We start from the raw sequence: 26,223 nt of genomic DNA, 5'->3' as shown, positions 1-26,223 counted from the left end.
TATTGAATTATAACCAACTTTAAGACCTGACAATTCTCAAAAAAAGTTGAATAGTAGGAAGATGTGACATTAACATTTTTAGGAAGTATAAATGACATTTATTCTAAAAAAATCACAAATAAATACATTTATCTGTATGTTCAGATCATAGACTGTGTACAAAATTGACATAGTATCCGTGACGTCACCCATCGGTTTCTGAAGCGCTGTTATGAAGCCAATCATCAGCGGGTGTCATATTGGAAATGCTGAACTCAACCTAACTTCATCCGAGCTAGTGTGAGGTAAAGAGGCGTTCATGCCCTTATTTAGGCAAAACTTGTAAGTTTAAATACAGTTAAAAAAAAATGCACCCTCGTACAGTGTGTGCTGGTTGAGAAATTAGCTACTCGTTTTTTGAACCAGGCTGTAAACATGTTTATTAATGCTGTAAAGATCGTTTGATATGAATGAGTATGTATGTGATTTCTGGTGTTTCTGCAGCCAGCCTCAAGTGGACGCTCGATGAACTGCAGTTTTTAACACTTCAGCATGGGCTTCATATTTTAAGAACAGAGGTTGCTGCTTGGTTCCGATCTGACTGAGGTGTTCCATTTAAGTGGAAATGCTAATTGCTATAGAACTGATTTAGCTAGCAAATTGAACTTACTTAACCATTAACTGGTCTGACCTCACGCCTCCCTGCTTCCTACAGTATGTGATGCTGAGGCAGGTGCAACTATTGGTTTTTGACAATGATAGCATCTTTGAATTTTAGCAACCACCACATGACTTTGAATCTACATTAGAAAATATACATCTGTTATGATAAAGTCTTTTGAAAAATCACTTTGTCCAGCTCTGGCACATCTTTTCTTTTTCATTTATCAGTAAGACCGTTGTAAAATGCACATCATATTTTGGATTTTAGTGGAAAAGTGTGGTTGACATCAGTAAACTATGGCTTCTTTTAAGGATTTGCATGATGTAATGAATTTTGGAATACATTGTACATGTTCTTGTTATGTTACTCCTCCATATAATTCAGTACACTAAATATGTCACTTTAAACCAGTTTGCTAATGCCAAGTATTGACCTGTAATGTATACCTAGGAATTCCTTGTTCTCCAAGAAAAAGTCGCCAAATGACAAAATCAATCTGCTAATCCAGTTTTCCACAAAGTAAACATGATTTTCATGGATTACGATGATCCTCTTACGCTACTCCTGAAACTGAAGGAGAACCCAATCATTCTCTGTGTTTAGAATGTGATCTGCTGTGCAGGATTATTATTACAAATCTAAAACTTTAGTGTGTCTTTGTCCTTCAAAATTCCTATAAGTAATAATACTATACTGAATTAAATTATTCTAGAAGAAAAAAAGATTTACTATTGTTATTATCTGCTGTTTGCTTCACATCCATGTATTCAAATCAAATTGTCCCTTCACTAAATACCAGAGAATCTCAATTGAAAATATTGAAATACATGATCCTGTGAGTGTCTCATCTTTTGACAATATTCCTCAGCAATATAATTGTTAAGATGACAAAAAACGGCATATTATTATTACATTACTTTTTATTTTTATCATTTTTGTCTTTCTTTTGTTGATGGCCTTATTCCTTCTTTTTATGTAACAGTATATTTTGTGTCTGTATTATTTTCTTATTTCTTCCTATATTTTATTCTTTCTTCTGATTTTAGTGTTCTTCTTTTTTTCACCTGTTTTGAAAACAATAAAAAGCGAATTATATGAAGAAAAAAAAAGCCCTATAACCCAACTCCTGTTGGGAAATGTTTCCCTTGATGTTACATTGTCGCAATTGTGTGTTGTTTTTTTCAACGATCTAAACCTACGATCATGTGGAATGAAATCAGCAGAAACCAGCTGTACATCACTTTTAAAACAGCAGCTTGAGAAGGTTCATACTTAACACAAGACGTAGCACCTATATCATAAACAGGAGGGACGTACAGTTGGACCCGTCTCTCTCTGAACACCTGCAGCAGGACATGTGTTAGGTAAGATCTTCAAGTTAACTGATCGTGGATGGAGATCTTAAAGCCCACTGATATAAAAAAAGTAAGCAAAATGTAAAAATATGTAGAGGAAGATACTTGGGCAGCCCGCCCAGGTGGGAAACGCCTGTATCATATACGGTTGAATGACTAATAATTAACACAAATAAACAAAAACTGATGTACAGTTCTGTCTCACACTAAAACAGGCTTTAAAGTTTTGCTCTCTTGTGTCTTTTTAAATGCAGATTAACTTCAAACATGCAGTCATGTTCCTGACATTCATTTGTTATCAGCGCCAAATCCTATTTCAGATTGTTCTCCATAAACTGTTCTCCATAAAGGCTAAACACTTCCCTCCGAGCTCAGTAACAACAGGTGACTTAAAGCTGAGCACAGCCAAGGACATCCACAACACAACGCAGGAAGCATCACAGAAACAGACAATGAAGTTTAAACTATTTACATGTCTAAAAATAGCCTGGAAATCCATCAACCCCCACCGCTGTGTGTCTGTGTGTGTCTGTGTGTGTTTTTGTACCTCTGCGCTCCACTGAGGATTGACAGTGTTGCAGACGACCCCTGAGCGTTTCTCCTGGCCATGATGTGGCAGCGAGGGGAAGATGCTGTGCTTCCCGGGCTGAATGGAGAGCTTCAGGTAGGGGTCTGGATTAAAGAACATCCCTTTCTTCAAGCCGACTGCCTGGAGGTCTGAAAGAGATGACAGCAAAGACGTAGTGGGTTGCTTGTTTTCTTTAGGTAAAAGCGAAACTTGCAAAAAAAAAACAACAAATGCCAAAGTTTGTTTGTTTTTTCAGTGCATCTTGAGGACTTCATTCTGAGTGGGACAGAGAGCAGGAGAGTTAGGAAAGAGTGTGGTTTATAGATAGAGTGTTGATGCTGTACAGTTTGTTAGGCCTCTTGAAGCAAAATGGCAAAAAAAGTAACAAAAGATGAAGTGAGAGAGGAGCAGAAGAGACGCAGAGTATCAGCAACTCCAGTAGAGCTCTGTGTCAATGAAGACATCACGTACATTTCTAATATTAAACATAATGTTATTATATCTATAGTAGTGGAATAAGAGGAAGTCCAATTAAGGTCATCTTAAAGCCTGTCCTGTTGTTGACAGTTTTCCACTCCTCTACTGTCACGGTTGATTTCTCTGATTAATCTTGTCTTTAGTAAATGGTTAGAAACCTCATGGTTATTTACACTTTATAAAAATGGATCAAACAAATCTTACTAATTAATTGTTTTTGAGAATTGTCAGGTTTTAGGGTTGGTGATAATCACATAATAGTTTTCTAAACACCATATGGTAGCTTTGCAAAGTAGAGCTGCTAATTGCTGTATAACTGATTTAGCTAGCTAATTGAACTTGCTTGTAATTTGTCACAGAGTTACAGAGGGCTAGAATTACCATGATTGCATCTTAATGAGTCTACAGCAGCATGGTTTGTCTCAGCTCTCAGCTCAGAGCTTTATTTTAACTTTAGTGTTATTAACTTGGGAAATGTGCCAACTAGGCTAAAAAGGCATGACAGATATTTATTATAAATACTATAAGCTGGTAGTAAAATATATATATATATATATAATCAGGAAATGACTGAATAAAGAATCCCCAAAAATCACTGAATGGAAATAAATTGACCAAGAAATGTATGGTATGGAACAACTGGCTTTCTCTCTAAGACATGCAATGAAAAAAAGGTTAAAAATATTGAGAGAACTGGAATACTTATATGAAAATGCAGTGATGTCTATATTTTCATGTATTTTTCTGTGGAAACAGCCCTGTTTCTTTCTCCCTTGAACATTCTTGGACTGACACGACCTTCAGGATTTAAAATAAATTCTTGGACACTAGGGAATTAGACACTTATACTGTTGAGTATTCTTTTAGTTTTTATTATTTATTTTCATTTTTACTCATTTTCATTTCAATGTACAGTTATTCATTTTTATGTGTTTATTGTGTTTTATTTTCATTTACAGTCAATCTTTTGTATTTATTCTTATTTATTGTGTAATTATAGTAATTGCTACTGTAATTATTATTAGCATTATTATTCTTACTAATTTATGTATTTTCACTTTTACTTATTCATTTATTTTCATATTTATTTTTTATTCGTTTTGAGTGTTTCATTTTTTATGTTTCCATTCTTATTTATTAATTATTTCTATCTTATGTTGTCTAGGTTATTTGATATTTATTTGTTACACAACAAAAATAAATAAAAAAAACCAAACAGTGTAGTGGTTGTAATTACCCAGCTGGAATTGTTTTTAAAGACAACACTAACAACACACACTGACAGAGAGAGCTGCAGGTCAGGTAGAGGGTCAGGTGAGGACAAAGCTTGAGAACATATTGATAAGTGTGCTTTGATTGGCGTAGTCAAGCTTTACAGGATTGGATGGAAGGATAGAGATGGACGTTGATGACTCACCTGACAGGGAAAAGTTAATGAGTCTCCTGTTGCCCAGTCCATGGTTGACTTCAGGACTAACCACTGGCTTTAATACCTGAGGACACAGACAAGCATGAAGAGTTAGGAGCTGTCTTAAAAAGACAGGAACATGAAAACTCACTCCGTTCTACATCCTTCTTCTACACCAGTCTATCCCTTCTTTTGTTGTAAGATGAAACTTTAATGATGCCCATGAGGAAAATAGGGCAGTGCAACCTAATAACTGTACACAAGTAACAGATCAGAGAAAAAAAACAAGTATAATACAAATACAAAGAGTCAATTTAATACAACATGGATACACGTTTGACTGATGCTCCAGTTTAAAATAAAACACGTGTAAGATGCTTTTTTTATTTTGCCAAGAGATCAAGACGCAGACATATTTTTACGTAGGATCAAACATCAAATCTCATTTCAACATAGCCTCTTATGAGGCTCCATTTTCAGGCAGCTTGAAAGCGTTCTGTAATCAATACTCTGTCTTCATTATCCTGACATTGATCCTACAGCCAGGAAGAGGAGGATCATGGGGGATGAAGGGGAGAGACAGCAGAGCTGATGGAAAGACGAAGAAGTGGAATAGAGAGTAAGTACTGCTGCGCTGTATGGTGTAAATGTTTTTCTTGATGCTCCTTCAAAATGAACTGAAATGTGAGCAAGTGAAGAATGAGTGACTGCCAGTAAGCTGACACTGACTATCGGATTATTACACTCACAGGGATGTAACCGTGAGTTTCATAAATCTGCCATCCTTATTATTTCTAAGGCTTTAATTGAAAATGAATGTCCTTTAAATTAGTGATATTCCTAGTAGTAATTCCCCATCCTTACTGCTAGCATATCAAGTATAAAACAGTTCCTGGGTCATAAATTGCTTTTATTAGTTGTATATGTTCTCTGTGTTGTAATCTGTCTTTGGTTTCCTGTTTTATTTTGTAGTTTTACCTTGCATTTCACTTCTTGTTTCCTTCCTGTCTGCTTAATTCTAAGTTATCCTTATGGCTTAGTTGTGTTGTTTATTAGTTAACATGTCTTGTTTTGTATTCCTTTTGTTTCTAAATCTGTTGTTGTTTCTTAGTCAAGTCTGTTGTGTTTCCTGTTTTATTTTGAAGTTCTGGCCCCTGTGTGTCTTGTTTAGTCTGTTGTGTTTCCTGTTTTATTTTGAAGTTCTGGCCTCCTGTGTGTCTTGTTTAGTCTGTTGTGTTTCCTGTTTTATTTTGAAGTTCTGGCCCCCTGTGTGTCTTGTTTAGTCTGTTGTGTCTCCTGTTTTATTTTGAAGTTCTGGCCCCCTGTGTGTGTCTTGTTTAGTCTGTTGTGTTTCCTGTTTTATTTTGAAGTTCTGGCCCCATGTGTGTCTTGTTTAGCTTTACTTCCTGTCCTTGTGTGTGTCTCCCTCCAATTTAATTACCCTGATTAGTTTCACCTGTCTCCTGTTGCCACACCTGTTGCTCGTTAACCAGTGTGTATCAGACAACCTGCTCATATTATCAACATCAGCCCTTTAAAAAAATGATATTGGTTTACCTCTATTACTAACATGGGTGGCTCTGGCTCAGTGGATTTTATCGTCTTGCCAGTTCGATCCCAGCTCCAGCAGTCACATGCCGAAATGTCCTTGGGCAAGACACTAAACCCCAAAATTTTCCCTCTGTTGTTCCTAAGTGTGTGAATGTGTATGAATGACATTAGCTAATACTGATGGTTCCTTACGATAGCACCCTGTACCATCAGTGTGTGAATGTTGTGTGAATGGGTGAATGTGACGAGTCGTGTAAAATCGCTTTGAGTGGTCAGAAAGAAGATAAAGAGAGATATATAAGTCCATTTACTATTCATCATGGCAAAACAATGGATGTATGTAGCGCATGAGAAACTCATGGAGAGCCTGATTAACAGATATCTGTCATCCCCAGAAGTATAAAGGTCTAAACAGTGCCTCAGTTCTAGTAATATTTGTGGTGTTTACACTTCAATTTTTAACAAAAACTTATTTTCTTCCTGGAAAAATAATCTAACTTCAGCTCTTTGTTTTTTCACTTTTTACCTCTTTTGTAGTATTGTAGCTTTGAGTGAAGTTTCTAGAGAATTGTTGAATAAAACATGAATTAACAGTCCCAGATTATTAATGGTGCCTTTGGGGAACTGACTCCTCTTAAAACTATCTTTACTACAAGGCTGAACGTTTAAGTCATTTCTGAAATATCTCAACAACTCAACAACTATAAGAACTATTGGAGATTGATTGTTCATGTTCCTGTCGGGACAACTAATAACTTTTGCAACATCTCAATTTTCTTAACTGGCACTACCATATGTTCCATTTTCCCATTAATTAATAGTTTGGTTCAGCTTAGAAACCTGGACATTTCTTTGTGATGTGTTTTGATTGGCCCCGGTTTGTATGCTAACATCAATCAATCAATCAATCAATCAATCAATCAATCAATCTTTATTCATATAGCGCCAAATCACAACAAACGTTATCTCAAGACGCTTTTATGAACATAGCAGGTCTAGATCATTCTCTATGTTAAATTATTAACAAGAACAACACCAAACAGGATAAAACTACATCTTTTCTCATCTTAATCCACCATGAGCATTGCACCTCACAGGATTTGGTTAGTAACAGCAGCAAGGAAAAACTTCCTGTGAACAGGCAGAAACCTCGAGCAGAACCAGGCTCATGTTAACCGGCCGTCTGCCTAGTTAGGGTTGTAAAGAGGGATAGAGGAGAATAACATGCCAAACAATGATGCTATACCACCTAAAGCTGTATATGACATTGATGATGTAGGCATGTTAGCATGTGGAGGTTTGCATTTAGTTCAAAACTCTGCTATGCCTCCGTACAGGCTAACATCAGCTAGCATTGCACTGAAATCTCAGTCTTAAAATACACACTGTTGGAATAAAATTCCATGAGCAGTAAATTTTGATTTGTTTGTAACGGCAGAAAACAAGTCAGGGGCCAAGACTACAGTGTCATCTTGGACACACTGACGAGTGTTCAAATCTTACTGCAAAAGCAGAAGTGGTGTGACAAATGTTTGCAATGTAGCAACGCATTACAATATCAGCCAGCGTGACAGGGTCTTCCAAAATACTGCAGCACTTCCACACAAAATGTGGAATGTATGAGCTGTATGCGCTCTGAATGCTTACGCAACAGACTGGGAACAAAAAAGAGGCAAACTGGTGGAGGAAACAAGAAGAGAAAGGGATAAAGGAAATGACAGATGTTTGGACCAATTCATTTTAATGAGATCCTTATCTGCCGTGCTGAGAAGAGTCAGGGAGAAAATGTGCCAGCGCGGGTCTCCTGAATGATTCTAATCTCACAGATAAACCGAATGACAACCTTATCCATCTGCACCACTCTTTATATAATCCACTGTCATCCTGCAGGAAGCGGAGAAAGACCAAATACTCGGGCTCCTTGCAGGAACAGTATGTACCATTCATGTGCATCCTGTAAGTGCTGCAGGAATATTAAATGATGCAAGAAGAGAGACTTTACACAATAAAAGCAGCACTCTCTCCATCTTTGACTGACCTGGAAGAGACCTCCAGAATCTGATCTTTTAGTGCATCCCATATAGGGTAGGTGATCTAACTCAGAGAGGTCAAAAGGAGAGATGTTGGCCCAGAATTGAGAGTATGGAAGGCTGGTTTATACTCCTGCGTCGTCCCTACGCAGCAGAGGCTGACGCGGACGTGAGAATTACATACTTCTACGTCGATGTGTCTGTGTCACGCAGCAAAACTCCGCCGAAACGCTTGAGGGCAGTGTGGTCACTCTGTCAATCCGGTAACCTGATTCCGGGCCAGCTTACTTTTCCACAGCGATTCAGAGCGTGTTATGTTTATTTAGAGCTGATACATGTTGCTGTTTATCATACAGACATGATGGCCGATGTCCGGCCGATGAGCGGGGATCTTGGAAGTACTGTAAACGCGGGAAATACAAGCCGCCGAGCCGACCAATCACAGGGCTTGCGGTCTGCATCATTTCAATGCGTAGTTACATTTTGGAGGAGATGCGCGTCAGCTACGTGTGTAGGCCTGTCCGTAGGTATGGGAGCTATGCGGACTAATCGTCATAGTGTATGTGGGGAAGCAATGGGTGCCACATGATGCAATTAACAACTGTATAGCTCAACACGGCCTGTAGCTAGCTAGAGACAACATTACAGCATGTTGAGAGATTATTTGAACTCTACATCTACCACAAGAGAAACAGTATATATGCAATCTTAAAACTAACTACATGTATTTGATTCAATCAGCTATTAAGATCATTATTATCTCTGAAAGTGTCAGCATCCCATAGTTTCCCTGTTATTCCTTTTGATGAGTCACACTATCTATCACAGCTATCTTAATTATTATTCCAGGGAAAAAAAGACAAATGAAAAAAGCTATCTAATTGAGATAAATATCAGGAATAAGGGCTCATCTTTTTGCTCTATGGGCAAAAAAAACCCCAAAACACCATTAAGTAGGGTTGGGTGATAATTCAATAATGACAATCATCATGACATATATTTCTTCTCAATATATAAAATGTAAGATAAAATTTTGACATAAATAAACCTGTAATTACATCCCCCAACCTTAAACGCTAGTTGCCACCCGACATTAGACAGACGAAGAACACTGCATTGAACAGCCAATCATCTTGCAGGGTGAGAGGTAGGCGGGGCTTAAAGATGTGTGCAGCAGAATGTAAACACATCTGAAACAAGCAACAGCAACACTGAAGAAAACTCAAAACTTACCAGCTCAAAGCAGAGTCGATAGTCTGACACTGTGCTGACTCAGCGTTAACTATTAACTTAATACACTTCATTAAATATACTTTCAGAATGTGGGTAAAAGAAGAGCACAGAGACAACTTCTGCTGTACATCTCCAACACGGTTAATATCCACCGCGACTGTAGTAAAACTGAACACTGAATAACCGTGATGCTTATACTGCACTGTGGGAAACAATACCACTCTGCCTGTAACTCTTGGTAATCTGAAAGGTGAGAGCACTACTCAAAACAATACTCTACTAAACTGATACACAGTACACAATTTGATATATCTTTGTTGTAAATTTAAATCAAATTATGCAGAAAAATAAGAATCTACAAACTAAAACTTCACAAAACTCTCCTTACACAAAGACCTGCTTCCTGTAAGCAACATCAGAAATGATTGATTCAAGAAGTTTATCAGAGAACTAAATCCAGATACAAACTAACAAACTGTCTGGTTTCTTTAACTTACACTCAGGAGCAAAAATCTGCCCTTAAGTTTAGATGAAATAATCCAAAGCTTGATCCGTAAGGCAACTGGACTGGCAGAAATTCTTTCAAGTCCAGTTGCCTTACGGATTAAGTTTTGGATTACCATGACCTGGATGACTGAGAACCTTCACAGACAGATGAAATAATGATTTGATATTCATCAAGATAATTATCAATATCGACTGATAAGAAATATTTTATCGTGATAAGATCATTTTCAATATCGCCCACCTCTACCATTAAGCGTTTCAAAATTAGTCTTTGAGTGCAACAACTTTTGTGTGTTTTAAATGTGTATTAATAGTTTCCAATTAAATAAAATAATTAAATAATTACTCTTTTTGGAGCATTTGTTAAGTCACATATTGGTGCTGTCCCGCAGAAACCTTGTATCTCCATATTTTATTTCTTATATTTTTTTAAATGAATGTTTCCGGTAATCCTTAGTGCCTGTCAGTGATACAACATTTTAAACCAATGAAAAGCGTTTTTAAAGAGCTTGTGACTGAATACCATTTAAAAACACTGTTTCTTTTTAATTTCCTGAAAAGCTGTAGTTTTGAAGATATGAGGTTTCAGCCTGACAGCAGTGATATTTACAGTTATTGACATGTATGACTGGAACTAAGATTATCAATAGGGTTGCCTCTTTAGCTGCTAACCCTGGACTCATCTTACAGTTACAGCTCTTTCCTCTTACTGTTAGGGTTTGATCATGTAGCGTTCAAAGGCGGTAATGAGTTAGCTTAAGACCTATTTCTAGGTACTGTTTTCCTTAATGAAGCAAGCGCGGCTAGCTTTTTTCACCTGCTTTGAGATATATGCTCAGCTAAGCTAACAGCATCCTGACTCCAACAGTGATTTCAACACACAGACATGACATAAACGTTTCAGTGTTACTTGAGGATGTAGCCTAAAATAACAGGCATTTTTTGGGAGTTTATTATCCATGCAACTGAATGTATATATATCTTGATATGTTATATAAAGGAAAGGAAACACAACCAATGACTTCTCAAAGTGTAACACAAGGAAAAGATATGAACAGAGTGAGTATCTGTTTACCCAGGCTATCCAGCTGAGCCTTGTCCTCCACCCGCTCCTTCTCTCAGGATGACTAGGAGACAGCAGTCCCAGCTGGAGACACATGCCGTCCATCACCCACATACACAATCAAACGTTCTGTCTCCTCCGTCTGCGGTGTCTCACAGCTCTCACCGGCTACAGTAAACAGCAGCTGAAGCAGGAAAATCTCCCTCCACTCCTGTCCCGTCTGTCCATGTTTCTAGTTCTTCCTCCTTGCTCTCTCTTTCGGCTGTGTTGGCCACCAGCAGTCTGACCTGGTGCTTCCCCCCCACCACAAACACCTGAATGACTTACCTGATCTGGACTCTTTTCCTGCTATCTCTACTAGTCCCTCCCTCCCTATATCCCTTCCCATGGTGGTTATTTTTATTCCTTTGTCCTCAGGAAGCAAGTACGGATCAAGTTCAGGGCCCATCAGCATTTCCAGGGGCCGACAGCAGCAGAACGGGAAGGCAAACACTGAAATCCAATCGCCTGGCTGGACACCCTCTTGATAACTGGGCCTGACTGATAAAGGCTTCAGAAGGGCAATGGCAGTGCTGAAATGCTGATGAATGAAAATTCTCGTGTGGAGGTTTTTCTTGTGACCATTATCCAATTTGTGCTGCAGACTCTGACAAGCTGCCAGGCAGTATCAGGCAGAATTATAGATAGTTCATAGGTTGCATGCTGAATCTGTGTGCAGCTGCAGAGCTTATATCTCTTCACAGTTTAATTTGCATTTTTTTGTTATAATCTACTTCATACTGTGTAAAGTGGTTTCAAGTGACAATTATTTTCTTCAATAAAGTCCTATTTCCTGTCACGATCCGTCCTATGTGAGCGTTGGACTCTGTTTATTTAATGTAGTGTTTATTTCTTATGACAACATCATGCATGCTGTGCTTTGTTTAGTCTCCTCCCAGTGGACACAGGAGCAGCACACCTGTGTGCTCTGACATCATCAGTCTCCTGCTGAGTTCACAGCTGAAGCAGATCAGTAATCAGTGGGTTACATAGGTTTGGAGCTAGCTTACCTGCAACACTGATAGTCAATAATGACTGATACTTATCTCAAGTTCAAACTAATTACTTTGCATCCACCTTGCTAATCTTCCAACTCAATTTTTTCATAGTTATAGCAGGGATTATTCATCTCTGTGCAGATAGATGTCTGGCAAGCACATCAATAAGTAAGAGTGATTAACACTACGACATGACCTTGCCTGTGGGAGTTATGGTTTCATCTAACATAGTTAGAAACATAAAGCGGCCAGTGCCTCGTTCGGTGTATTTTTAATGCAAACATAAGTTATTACTCGGCTCACTCACTGATCTTCCGGCTGTGTAAGATGCTTGATTCTGATTGGTCAAAACTAGGGATGGGTACGATTACTCGAGTACTTGGGTACTCGCCATTGACCCCATTATTCGAGTAGCATTTTGTTACTCGCGCACCTGACAAGATAACTTGAACTCATACAGGGTTACATGTGTGACCATGTGCTTTTTGTTTTTGCCTAACTGAATACACTAGGTAGGAAAATAATTAACGGTATATAAATGTACGACTTCTCCGGCCACAGCTTCACCTTTAGAACACATCGAGCCAGATTTCAGCAAAAACAACTGTTTTACAGCAGCTACGGAAACTGGGGACATATTATTCTACTGAAAGCAAAAGCACAACAAATACAGAACCGTCTGCGACACCTGCGACATGTCAGTTAAAAAAAGTAATGTCTGGAAGTACTTCGAAAAAAACGATGAAGATAATGTGCAGTGCAAGATATGTGGCATTTAACTTGTATACCATAGAAATACTAGTTCGATGCTTAAAGCTGGGGTTGGTAATCAGATTTAGATACACTTTTTGTTATACTGGTTAAAATGATCTTTATGTCCTGATGGCAATCAATACATAATGTGTTCTTAAAAAAGAGCGAAAAAGTGCTGCTATCTACAGCCAGAGTAAACCTGGGAAAACACCAACCAATCACTGTTTTTTGGGTGCCAAAAATTTTAAACCATTCAAATCCCGTCCTGCCGTTCTGCCCGCTTCCTGCGTGTACATTTCCCCAGCGTGTACTCCTCGTCCCTGTCTCCTGCCTCTGCTTCCCCTGACTCTACTGACTGCCCCTCTCGCTGGACCTCGGACCTGTCCCCTCTGACCCGATGAGGTGCTTTGCTCAGGACTGTAGTCCGGATCAGAGCCTAAAAAGCTCTCACCACGGGGGCTCTGACAAGCAGAATAATGAATGACATTTAGTAAGTCCTACAGAAATGTATATGTATTGTAGCGTCCGTCTAGACCGCTGTAGGGATGACGAGCCGATTCTTGAACACGTTGAGTTTTACTAACCGGTCACTGTCGGCCGTGGTCACGCCAACCAACAAAGCAACAATCAAAGTTTGAATGAATGAAGAACTTCTCCTCTTGTCTCTCCTCTCTCCAGCGCTCTACACCTCTCCTGATGCCTTCACTAACCATCAACACTGTAGGAATTAAGAAAATCTACACTGAACACGTTTAACAAACAGTAGAGCTGTTACAGTATTATATACGTGTTATAACTTTTCTCCTGATATCGTGTCACCAGTACAACTGGATAATGCTAGCATGATAGTTGTGAGTACTAACAGCAGCCATGTTTGTTTGTGTTTTTAACTTTCACTGTGATAATGTTTTGGTGAGGACCGGTTTTGAATCAGTCACGATCATATGGTCGAGAATCAGCGGCACTCATGCATGTGAGCGGGGGGGGGAGCTCCGAGGGGTTAGACGGAGTCCTGAGGAAATGCTACATTCAAATTCATGCTAGTTTTCCGAGACTACCAACCCCAGCTTTAACTCCATGCGCTTAAAGCACAAGGAGAAAACAGCGGAGACAGATAACAGGCAGTCTCACATCACGTCTTTGCTCGCCCTGTTAACACACGTCGTTGTGAAGAAACCAGAGCGGAGAAGATTAGCCTGCTATCAAGCAAAATAGACTTCTATTTATTTATTTGTTTTTGTTTACGGTTAAAAAATAATAATAGTTGTGAGTACTCGAGTAGTCGTTCATTAAGTAATTTGAGTAATCGAGAACAAGGATTACTGTAAATTCCCATCTCTAGTCAAAACCTCTTGACGATGATTATTAACTTTCACTAACATGAGTGACACCAGAGGCAAACTGATCACACGTCATGTCAAATCGATCCGTGGAAAAGAGTTCTGGTCACATTTTGCTTCTGCTTGTTGACACCATAGACTATAAAGTAAGGTAAAACCGTTAGCATCATATTGGTAAACAATGTGGCTAAAACGGTAGTTCTGATTAGCATGCTCACACGGCAGGCTAGACAACAAGGATAATTACATATTGGATCCTGTCCAGCAATAGTAGCAAGAGCAGAGCAGGTGAGAGAAATTGAGGTTAGGTAATGCCAGATAACACCATACCTCTGTGTAAACAACTACAAGGCACTAATTGTCAAATAGAGTTAAAAGCACTTAAAGGTCAAAGACAATTCAATGTTAAAGTGTCGTGACAGGTGAGAACCCATTAACACCTGTGTGATAGTCCTCAGGCAACTTTCTGAACTTCCCAAACAAGGAACAACTAACTGTTAACTGGAAACAGGGATAAAGAGTGGGGGGATGACATGATGGTAAGGGGCTGCTGGAATCAAACCCAGGCCGACCGCTTCATGAGCCGGTTAATCCAACTTCAACTCCACGTGGTATGACCAGGTTTTCTGCGTGCACAACTATTTCTGTCCCATTTGTGGAAAACTAAGAGCAGTCACTACAAATGTTTCGGGGCTGTAATCCCTACATTTAAACACTGACAGTGTCTCTTCCAAATCCCTGTGCAATAACTTCACTGATTCTCTTAAACACTGAATGGAGCCGCAGCGCTGCCCAACCCAACCATCTCCTTATGTCACTGAAGCTGTATAGCTTTGTCATGCTGCTAAGCTCTCTGTTCATTATTTCTGAATATCTGATGCTGAATCTCTTGTGTGAAAGGGATAAGCTCTCAATAGAATCCGTCTTAAAGCTCTGATTCTTTGAGAGCACCCAGAAGAAGCGGATCCCTTTTCTGTACGGTGACTCCTTTTATGTGAGGTGTGAGGCAGCTAGAGAAGCTACGGGGTGTGTTTGGACTCACAGGAGGAGGGCCCTTCTTGATGGTCACGCTGGGTGTGGTTGCTCTCAGTGCTCCCGTGACGCCATGGTAGTACCTGAAGCAGACCTGGGTCTCAGCTGAGGGGGAAGAAAGAGAGAGATGAGAGGAAATAAATGGATTAGTTCCTTTTCAACAACAAGGGGTCTTACTCCTTTCTTTATGGCCTGGATTTAAATGTTCCTGCACAGAGCAACAACATGATGGTTAATTGTTTTCATTTGTCTCATTCAGGGTGAGTCTCAGTGAAATCCAGCTTGATGCACCTTTTATTTATTCATGTGAACTGCATAGAAGAAGAATTGGTCAGTACCTTACACACTACAAATACAAATGCTTCCAATAACAAACATCTTACAGATTCTTCTGGAGATATTGTATTGAAATAAGAAGATATGTAAGAATCAGTATTGTCAACATTATTTGCACATTAAGCACAAATACACAAACATACAACAACTAATGTTTTGAAATGGTTTTTTTTGGTATGATTTAAACTCTATTAGTCATTAAAATAACAGCTGTGACAGTATTGTTCTAAAAAAAATTAAGGTTGATGCAAATAAGGGGGAGTTAAAACAAATGAGACAGAAAGTAAGATGCAAGTAGGGCTGGGCGATATGGCCTAGAAATAATATCTGTTCTTTTAGCCATGGCCTCATGTGCAGAGATGTCCTCACGGTCGCTGGTTCAATTTCTTGCCACAGCCATTTGCTGCTCCATGTTTTCGGTCTCTCTCCAATCATGAGGGTTCGTACACTTTTCTCATGGTCTAATTCAAATACTTTTCAAGGACTTTTAAGGTCAATTTTTCAAACTTTTTAAGTACTACTTTTCAAGACATATAGTCAGAGAGGCATGAAGATTTGCACTGGGTGGGCCAAATTATGTCAGCTGTAGTCATGTAATTTTACGACCTTAACAGGGCACATCAGCCTAATGCTTTTCTAAGGAGACATCGTTTCATTTTTTCATCTTTTCTTCTGTTAAAATTTATATTTTTATTGATGCTGTTATTAATAAGCCTTGAATGTTCAGACACAAGCAGCGGCCGCACTGCTGTCACTCGCGGGGTGTTTGTAGCTCGGGCCTGAATCTTTTTTTCACATCAAACTCAATTTACGATTTTAATCTATTTTATTTTCCTCCTTAAAAAACCCAACTAAAAATGACAAAGAAAAGGCTCAAATGCGAAGCATATTGTAACTGTAAACACTACCCACAGTTCATTGTTGGGTTTATTTTTGTGACTTGAGCTTATTACACTAATGTATGTTGCTTATCAAGATGTAGATTACACTTTGGTGGATTTGATATAATTCAGAAGACAAATTCCACAATTTTTTTTTGGACAGAATTAAGTTTTTAATTATTATTACCCACAATCATTTTTTCACTTTCATTCATAGCACTTCAGTTATTATATATGTTTGTATGTGTAACATTAAAGTCGCTATTGTGCAACTCCTTCACTCCTTTTAAACATTTGTTCCATGTACCTGGTTGTTGTGATCCCAGATTGAACAGCTATGCTTGGCAGTCTTAGCATGTCAGTGTTGATTAGAGTCAAAAAACAGAATACAAGTGTTGCAAAACACAAGTTTTAGTCCACTTATTACACACAGCTCGAAGAATTGGAGAAGGTTATCAACCACGGTGTGCCTATCTTGTTGTATGAGATTCAATGTGAAAATGATTCCACTAATGTTGGCTGCTTTTCAGCAGATGTTTGTTGGCTGTAGAGGTCTTGAGTATCTCTTAGTGAGGCACGTTTCTTGGCTGCATGCCTCTGCTTGAGATGTTGAAATAATTCAGTCATGCAGCAACAGCCTTTGATCAAACTTTGCAGTGGACTGTGGTTTTGTCTGATGTCTGATGCCCCTGATCCAAACCAATCCATGACCAGAGCCATGATACATGTAGTATCTTGAGTTCAGTGTATCATTACATCCCTACTACACATTAACACATAACACAGTTTTAAGTACTTAGGATGCTGAAAATGTGATATAACAAGCTACTTCCCTCAATTATTAAGTTATTACAGACGGCTTAAAGGTGACATTTATTTAATCTGGGGCTCAGTAATGTTTGGTTAACAGGGGAAGTAGAGCACAAAAGCAAAAGGCTTGGGTGACACAGGGAGATTAAGGTCACACTAAAGCTCTGTGTTTTTCTGCTTGATTGGTCAGCCCCACTCTAGTGACGTGACAAGCAAAAGGGGGGGACACAAAACTATTCATTCAAGTGATTGGATGTCAATAAGTGTATCAGAGGAAGGCAGAACATAGTCACTTGTGAGTCCCCTTTACGGGAGAACAGGGAGGAAGCTTTTACTGCTCTACTGGTGACAAAATAAAGGGAACTTAAACATCCACAAGAAGAGCTGGTGAGAAGCACAGCTGCAGTTTGATAAGCTGCTTTGAATCCTTATAGGTAATAATCAGTGTTAAAACAACAGCATGACGTATGACTAAATTAACTGCTGCCTGGATTATGTTCTTCTGAATGAGACAGAGAGTCGAGACAGATGGTGAGCCTGCACAGCATAAGACCTGCACACCTAGGTCAAAGCACTTAGTTTGATTTATTTTCTTACACTCCTTCAGTCTAATACCTTTATTGGTGTTGCATTGGTTTTTAAAATGACACTAAACTCAATTTTTATGTAAAGTTCACATGCAAAGTTGTGGTTTTTTTTTACTGATAAGTACAAAAGAAGTGTCACGACACAAACTACAGGAAAAGTAGTCCCTTGTGTTGTAGAATCAATGCAAATTATGCAGATAGAGCTGCCTTGATTAAATAAAATGTATTTTTACTCCAAGTTTATGCATATGCAGGTTTTATATTACTTTGAAAAAGTAATGTTTTTTGTTTATTTTAATGTTGTTTTTTTATTTATTATTTTTTACTGATATTTTTAGTTCATTTACTTATCTTCAACTTGTATCCTTACCATTTTTTAATTAATTATTTATATATTTTAACTTTATTTGTATCACTTTTTTATACTTTAACTTAATTTTCATTTACATATATTTTATTTTCATTTTTTTATTTTAGTCTCTTCCTGCAGTATTGCCTGTTTTTAATTTCATTGTTATTTTAGATTTACATTTTTTTTTTTATCCAGTTTTATTATTTTATTGTTTTATTGGCTCAATTGTTTACTCATTTTTAATTTCCAGCACAACCTGACTGTATTATATCTTGCACTTTTAACAGCTCAGGTCACACACTAATGTTTTCTTCACTTTTAATGTTATTTTAATCTGCCGGTGTGCATTTGTACCCTTGGTGTTAACCACTTTGTAACTGTGTTTTGAAAGGTGTTACATATATAAAATGTACTATTATTATTATATTATTATGTTTCACCATTATTTTCCCTCTGCTAATTTACTGTATTTCAATCACTGTAAAGCACTTTGGATTTAATTTCTATGAAAGGTGCTATATAAGTAAAGCTTGAGTGATTAATTGAAGAGTAACCTCAGAATATGAAACCTATTGTATCATGATTTTCTTGCAATGCAGGCAAAAGAACTGAGCTTAATTTTAGGGAAAGATTGAAGTGAACTTGACAGCTGCTATTATTGGTGTTAGTTTGAATAGAATGTGCTTTTTAACTATTTCAGAAGCTTTTCTGCGCTGACTAACACAAACTGGATAATCATCCATGTATCTATTGACCTGCCGTATTGGTGAATATCGGCCGTGTTGACAAACATCAGGTAATTTGCAAATAATATGCAATGCAGCAATGTCAGAAGCCAATGTCATCTCTTTTATTGGACACTTGTTCAACAAAGTCTGACTTGTTTTCATAACAAAATGAAAGAAAGAGCTTATAATTGAAAAAAAAAAAAGATGCAAAGATTTCCGAATAAGTAATGAAAGAACATCAGTATCAGCTTTTAGTTTAGCTGTTGTTTGAACAATGGTATTGTCTTTGATTTTCACATTCAGTGAATCTCTAGCATGCATACTTGGACCAGTGAGATATAACACAAGTCTGAAAAAAAGGCCTCCTCCACCTGCGATACACTGGCTGGTGTTACTAAACAGAGACACCTGGATAGCTTCCCACTCATGAATTCATTCTGATTCATGTGTGCATCCACAAAGTCTCTCACCCATAAACACAATTCCCCGTGTCCCTAAACGCAGTGATAGCGCATCATTTGTGACTGTCTCCCTGCACCCGCTCTCTCCCTCTCCCTCCCTTTAATGATGTGCTTCTGTAAGCAAACCCCTTTACTTCCCAAGGACTGGTACTTCTCATGCTGATAGAGCTACGGGGGCTTAAAGGCTCAATCCACTTTGTTCTCTGAGAGAAGGAATAAAAGCAACACAGTGAGAACGACGTGGCTCCGAAGAGGCCAACGATGGATGTAGCATAACTAGGACCACCTTTATCTGACCACACACTGTGTACGTTCGAGGGTGCTTGTGTGTAAGTGCAAGTGAGTGTAAATGACTTATGTTGAATATTCTGATTTAAATATCTCAACAGCGCCAAAACAGAAGGCTTTTAAGGTGGCTGATTGTTAGCAAAATGATGCTAGGTAGCGCCTACTATTGTTAGGTTATACTAGCTGTTGGTGATTATTTTTTCATACATGCCGTACTAGGTCTAGCAGTCGACTTCAAATTGTAAATATGACTTGTAATAACCGCTTTACCTCCAGCTCTGCATGTCTACACCTGTTTCTGATTGGACTTGATGCAGTCAGTGGCACTTATATTTTTCTGTTTTACCTTGACATGTAAAGGTCAAGGACAAGGTAAAAAATAAAAAAAATAGATAATAATAAATAGATAAATTAGAATAAATAAAATAAATAAATAAATAAATAAAATAAATAAATAAATAAATAAATAAATAAAACAATAAAATAAATAAATAAAATAAAAAATAAAAATACATGAATAATAAAATAAATAAAACAATAAAATAAATAAATTAAATAAAAAATAAAAATACATGAATAATAAAATAAAATAAAACAATAAAATAAAAATAAAAACAATTAAATGAATAATACAAAATGAAATATAAAATAAATAAAATACAAAATAAAAAAAATAAAAAAAATGAAATACAATAAAAAATAAAAATAAAATACTAAATAAAGTACAATAAAAATACATAAATAATAAAATAAATAAAAACAATACAATGAATAATAAAAATGAAATACAAATATATAAAATACAAAATAAAATAATTAACTAAATAAAAAAAATAAAAAAGACCTGAACCTTTTTGGACTATATATTTTTTGCGATGATTCTAAACACTTTGTTTTTAATGCATGTGCGTTGAATGTGAAAAGATGTGGCAAGCTGCATACAGCCAGTACTGTACCTGTTTTACCTGTTTCTGTTTGGTGTTTGTCTCATTGGAAAGGTGCAACTCATTACATGGTATATAATATATTCTGCTTCCTCATCCAATTTTAATAATAAACTCATCTCATTGGGGGTACATTTTTGCTACTTACTTTCACTGAAGTTGGAGCAGGAGTCGATTTTCCAAATGATCTGTCCCTTGTGAGATCCGTTGATCCCTCGGTTCTTATAGTCCAGAAAGTTCTCCGACAAAGCCTCATCTGGGAAAAGAGATAAAACTAATGAAATGATGATGCCACCCCATCCCTGAAAAATCATCACTATAAGTCATTTTTATTCCCCTTTCCTCATTACACACTACAGTAACTCAACTGACTCTCCGTGTGGGAGGGTGTAGCACATTAAGCAGTTGTGAGGCATATTACCATTAAAATGTTCAGTGTTTGTGATGTTTTGATATGTTGAGGTATAAACAGCATGACTCCGCACATCAGCAGCACAAAGCCTGACAGTTCATGTCATGACACTGCTTGCTGTGCCGTGACAGGGTTGATAAAAATGTAAGCGCTTGACTTGTGTGAAAGGTTTGATTAAATACACTTTCAGGGAAAAAGGTAGACTCCACAAAAACTTCACCATTCAGTCTCTGTAACGACTTCAGGTCCCATCAGAGTCTGACTCAGCTCCAGTTACAATCATTGATCAATTATTAATGTAATTAATCACAGCGCAATTTGACACAAAATCTAACATTTGGGGTTTTACAGGTAGGGAGGAGCAGAGGGGGGATCACAGTCTGATGAGGAGGTGTGAAGAGAGAGTGACAGCGCGAGCAGACAGCTGTCTGTCAGACTACACACTGGAGTCAGGTTGAGAGTCATCAGCCAGCTTATTTTCCCAAGTGTGGAGTGACAGAAGGGGACAGAAACCACAGCTTTACCTCTGTCTGCTCCTCCACTACAACCTACCAACAACCCATGAATTCAACATTAAATAATCAGTCTAAAATCATTTTCTTTGTAGAACTTTCATTTTGTAGGTTTTCAGATAGTCTTGTCTTTACTTGGGTGGATAGAAACAGCTTTAATGCCCTTATTTTAGAGGCTAGGGTCGTTAAATACTGCTGCTGTGAAGCAAATCAAACATTCAAATCTGAATTGTAATCACTTCTTTACCTAAAAAGTTAATTAACAAACTACTTTAATCTGATTACTTCTCTTCATCCCCCTGACCAAACGCACCCTCGCACCTGCTCTCTGCACACAGCTGCTTACCACGCCTCCCTCGTTTTCTTTCTTCATCAGCAAAGTGTTTTAAAATCACAAAAGCTTTGTTTTTTTTTCTTGCAATTTTATATTCACCCCACATGAGCCACATGTGGAGGAGGATTGCTGTTGAAACAATTCAAAAGAATGTGGTTCTGAATACAGAGCTGGGTGATATTAAGAAAGATGTTATCACGATAACATCTTTCAAATCAGTCGTTATCAATAATTATCACGATAAATATCAACTCATGATTTCATGTCATTTTAAAGGCAGACTTTTACTCATGAGTGAAAATGAAGAAACCAGACAGTTTGTTAGCTTGTATTTGGGGTTTAGTTTTCTGATAACCTTCTTGACGCCCTCATTTTTGAAGATGCTAACAGGAAGCAGGTCTTTAATGTAAGATGAGATTTATTTTTGTGAAGTTTTAGTTTGTAGAGTCTTATTTTTCTCAGGTTAAGATATTTGCATGATTTGATTTCAATTTAAAACAAAAATATATCAAATGTAATACTGTGTGTTAGTTTAGTTGAGTATAGTTTACCAAGGGTTACGAGCAGAGTGTAATAGTGTCACACAGTGCAGTGAATGCATCAAGGTTATTCAGTGTTCAGTTGCGTTGGACATTAAACGTGTTGAAGATGCACAGAGAAGTTGTCTCTGTGTTCTTCCTTTACCCACATCCTGAAAGTATTTTAAATTTAGTGTATAAAGTAAATAATTTACACACGGCTTAAACTGCTTTTAATGTTTCTTTGCAGTTTTTTTGGTGTCTAAGGCACATTAGAGATACCTCCATTTCCAGTGGTTGGGGGTTGTAAGTACAGGTTTTTAATATACATTGAAATTCTATAGAAAACATTTCATATTCATATTGTGAAAAATGATATCATGATAATTATCATTATTGATTTATTGCCCAGCCCTATCTGAACTGTTTCCTAGAAACAAGACCAAGAGTAGATTTATATATAAAGAAAAAGGCACCTAAATCAAGGCCATACCTAAAGAAAGTCTCTATGTGTTTGTGTGTTTTCTTTGTGGAGCGTGTTTGCTCAGCCTCCTTACGACAGAAACAACAGGAGTAGAGATTTAGGGGAAATTTACACTTAATAATAGATCGCAAAGGGGGTTGTTCTCTTGGATGATGGAATAACAGGAGTAAAACATAAAAGCGAAATCAATTTGTTCCTTGTGTTTTCATCTTTTGTACAGAGCTGCCATGGACAGTTGGACAAAGTGCAATCAATCTTTGATCATTTGTTTTTGACTTCTTCATTTTTCTATAATTAACTGACCGTTTGACAGAACCACTGAATACACTTTGAAGTACGAATGAAATGTCGTATTCTGAAATCTCACTTACCAACTTGATACATGCCAATCCAGTCTCCAGCATCCACCTCCTCCTTGATGTCCCATGTGATCACCAGGTCCTCGGACTGGCCAATGGTGTAGTGGGAGGAGCTGATGGTGAGGGTGGAGCGAGCGTCGGGGGAGACCAGATCGGTGTCGCTGGTGGACCGGGACAGCCCCAGCATGAAGGCCTCCTGGTTCAGACCGTTGACGGCAAAGCTGTCTGGGCCGTAGCTGTGACGAACCGCATCCTTACAGCGCTGGCGGTTCTGGCCGCTGCGGGTTGGGGACGCCATGGCCGCCAGGCCCAGGAACCGATTCTGGTACAAGTTCTAAAAGTCACAGCAAGGAGGTTTAAGCCGAGAGAAAGGCAAAGCATAAAGACAGAGAACCCACATTTGTTTTTATGCTCAGTTCCTTCCCCAGGTAACTCTTTTAATACTATTTCTATTTATGTATCTAGGTTCTGTTTTTCACCGCAACAGACCTTTTCTATTTTTCGGGAGAGAAATCCAGTTGTTTCACGATTTCCTTCATGGCCCAAAATAACAGTCAGAAAATCAGTCTGTACTTTGGCACAGTTCAAGCTCTCCAACACACATAACAACATAAACAAGAGATCAGAGCACTGACAGTAGACATAGAAATAACAACTCTACTAAGAGGTGCTGGAGGGTTACATTGTTTGTGGGAAATGCATTCCCCCTCTTCCACTTCCTCTGCAGCTCTGCTGCCTCACACCTTGCTGTACTAATGCTGAGATATTAGTTCAAACAGCTCTGTCTCAACTAAAGTGAACACTCAGGTTGAAAATGGTTGGAAGTGATTGACCTCATGTGTATATTTATCTTGGCATGAAAATGAGATCATGGTCAGATTTAAAGGTGCTCAATGCAATTTTTGAATTAAAGAAAGGGTGGTGTTTGGATTTAGAGTTGGTGTTACACTGCACTTAAAAGAGAAAGGGACTTTCCTTTTAGTATCGTGCTTTTATTAAGTATTTCTAGAATTAAAATGCCTAAAGTCAAAACAATACCCCATCATATTCACTAAAAATAGCATACTGTGCTTAAAATGTGTGGTGTTGATTGAAGGCGGTGTTACTTGGAATGACACTGGTCCACTCCCTCAGGTCTAAAACAATCTTGTTGATAATAATTGTGGAATTGACATATCTTTGCATCACTTATTGTGTGTTTCCCAAGTTTGCAATGGTTAAGTTGATATATGATTGCTGAAAGGCGCAGCATAATGGAAATAATGATTATGAGTATAATTTTGTCACAATCGGTTCCAGTCAAATGTCAGACCAAAAAGGGTCTAATAAAAATAAATATATTGTCAAACATATAGCACTCATATCCTGCATCATTTGAGGTGTTTCTTTCTTAAATTAAAGCGAGCGGCCAAATTCCACGGGATCCGTGTCCGGTCCGTCTCTGATCCGTCACGTCACATGATCTGATAAGTTTCTATTCTAGTCAAATGGTTAACTTCCACTGGATCCACTCCGTTGCGTTCTGGCTGCGTCTCTGATCCGGCAGGTCGGAGTCCTCCAGATCAAATACACAAGACTTCTGTATTCGCCGGATGCCGGGGCACGACGCATCAATCTCAACAGAGCAGATGGAGCGGGACATGAAGTCAGACACCAAAACAAAATTAAAACATCCATAAAACACTCGGTGTTACCACCAGATGATATTTCACTTAACTACAACAACAAACCTACAGGCCTGGAGTCAACAGGTGAGATGTTTTCAGAGGACCAAAGACAACATGGATGAGGAGAGGAGGTGGAGGATATTTATCAAAGCAGTAATTACTGAAGGAAAACCTCGGTCACATGACTCCAGCTGTCCGGAGGTCCCGCTCCGTGCTGCTTTCTGAAAACGCAACTGGTGGGTGTAGATGGACGAGAGAGATCGGAGACTAACCGGACACTGATCTGGTGGATGTCCCGGGTAAATTGCACCGCATGCAATGGTCATACATAGAAGTTTTTAAAGCCATTTCAAGCAGCCATGTTTGTTATTTTCCTATATAAAAACTTGAGTGAGTTTTGCTTCTTTCCTCTCATCTGTGTTTGAGTCTCCGGCTTAAAGTGAAGAGCCTTGTGTTGGATAATACATGACGAGTTGTTGCCCTTTCTTCTCACTCACATGCTGAGAAGCAAGGAGCCTGTAGTATGAATTTAAATGATTTAGTGGTGTACTTAACAGATGCAAATAGCAGCTGAGAATCCAATCACTATTAAGTTATGCTGAGCGGTTATGGGGATGCATGCCTCTGTATTCCTCTCTAGAAATAACAGTTTCAATACTCAGATAGTGTTTAAATTGTTCTGTGCAACATTACATGTCCCATTCACACCACATTCAAACACTGAAGGCAGATGCTACTATGGAAAGTCTCTGATATTAAATCAAGGAAATAAAACACTCATTAGATCTTGTAAACATGACAGAAGTCAGCACATAAACCATTTATATAATAACACTGCGCTGACAGAAGAGGAGCGTTCATGCATCGACACATCTTTTCAGACCATTACACATAAAAGCTGTTTAATAGGCAGAATACAATCATAATGGTGCTGGGGATGAGAGTGACACCGACTGTTTAGGGAGGAGATTGGGATTGATTTCAACAGTCTAGGCACCAAACGAGTAGATCTAAATCCATTTTGTGGTTCAGAGTACTACATTTTCTAAAGTACAGAAGCCAGTTTGTAGAGACAGAACAGTGGAATTGGCAGGTTATAGCTGGAGATGAAACAAATATTAATGATTAATTAGAGTAATGTTGATTAGTTTATTTTGCACATTTCCCAATGATATATCTCTGTAGTATCTTCTTAAGTAAGACATTTGAAAGCAGCCTCAGAAGTTGGTTCTTGTCTGTTCACTTGATATGACATGTGAAGGTCACTCACTCAGGATACTCGTTAAGTTAAGAGCAGATCCAGGTGTGTGAGTGTGCAGCTGATTAGCCCTGATTGAGAACAGGTGTGAGTAGTTTACGTCCACTCTGGAATTTCAGTGCTCTGTGACGACTCACTGGCTTCTTTTCAAAACAGCCTGCTACATACTACCTATGAATACTGCGTTTGAATTAAGTATATAGTATGACTGTTCTGTATGATCTGATCTGCAGCATGCTAAGCCAGAAGTTGCTGGATTACCGGTTTCGGAGAGCAGAAGTGAACTATGGCCAAG

At 38.2% G+C, this 26,223-nt stretch overlaps 1 protein-coding gene across 1 annotated transcript in view; it reads right to left on the bottom strand.

The window, feature by feature from the left end:
• LOC117829109 (E3 ubiquitin-protein ligase HECW1) overlaps nucleotides 1-26,223 on the bottom strand; it is an 82,980-nt gene that overhangs the window by 52,225 nt on the left and 4,532 nt on the right. Inside the window, exons 2-6 of the mRNA XM_034706660.1 lie at nucleotides 23,016-23,337; nucleotides 20,533-20,640; nucleotides 15,008-15,102; nucleotides 4,461-4,536; nucleotides 2,546-2,715 (exon numbers count right to left, since the gene is read on the bottom strand). Of these exons, the coding sequence (XP_034562551.1) occupies nucleotides 2,546-2,715; nucleotides 4,461-4,536; nucleotides 15,008-15,102; nucleotides 20,533-20,640; nucleotides 23,016-23,337 (771 nt within the window). The remainder of the gene's footprint in view (nucleotides 1-2,545; nucleotides 2,716-4,460; nucleotides 4,537-15,007; nucleotides 15,103-20,532; nucleotides 20,641-23,015; nucleotides 23,338-26,223) is intronic.

Source organism: Notolabrus celidotus, chromosome 17, assembly GCF_009762535.1.
Source record: "Notolabrus celidotus isolate fNotCel1 chromosome 17, fNotCel1.pri, whole genome shotgun sequence".
Taxonomy (NCBI): domain Eukaryota; kingdom Metazoa; phylum Chordata; class Actinopteri; order Labriformes; family Labridae; genus Notolabrus; species Notolabrus celidotus.
Note: the sequence above shows the minus strand (reverse complement) of the source record. Positions and strands in the feature narration are given on the sequence as shown.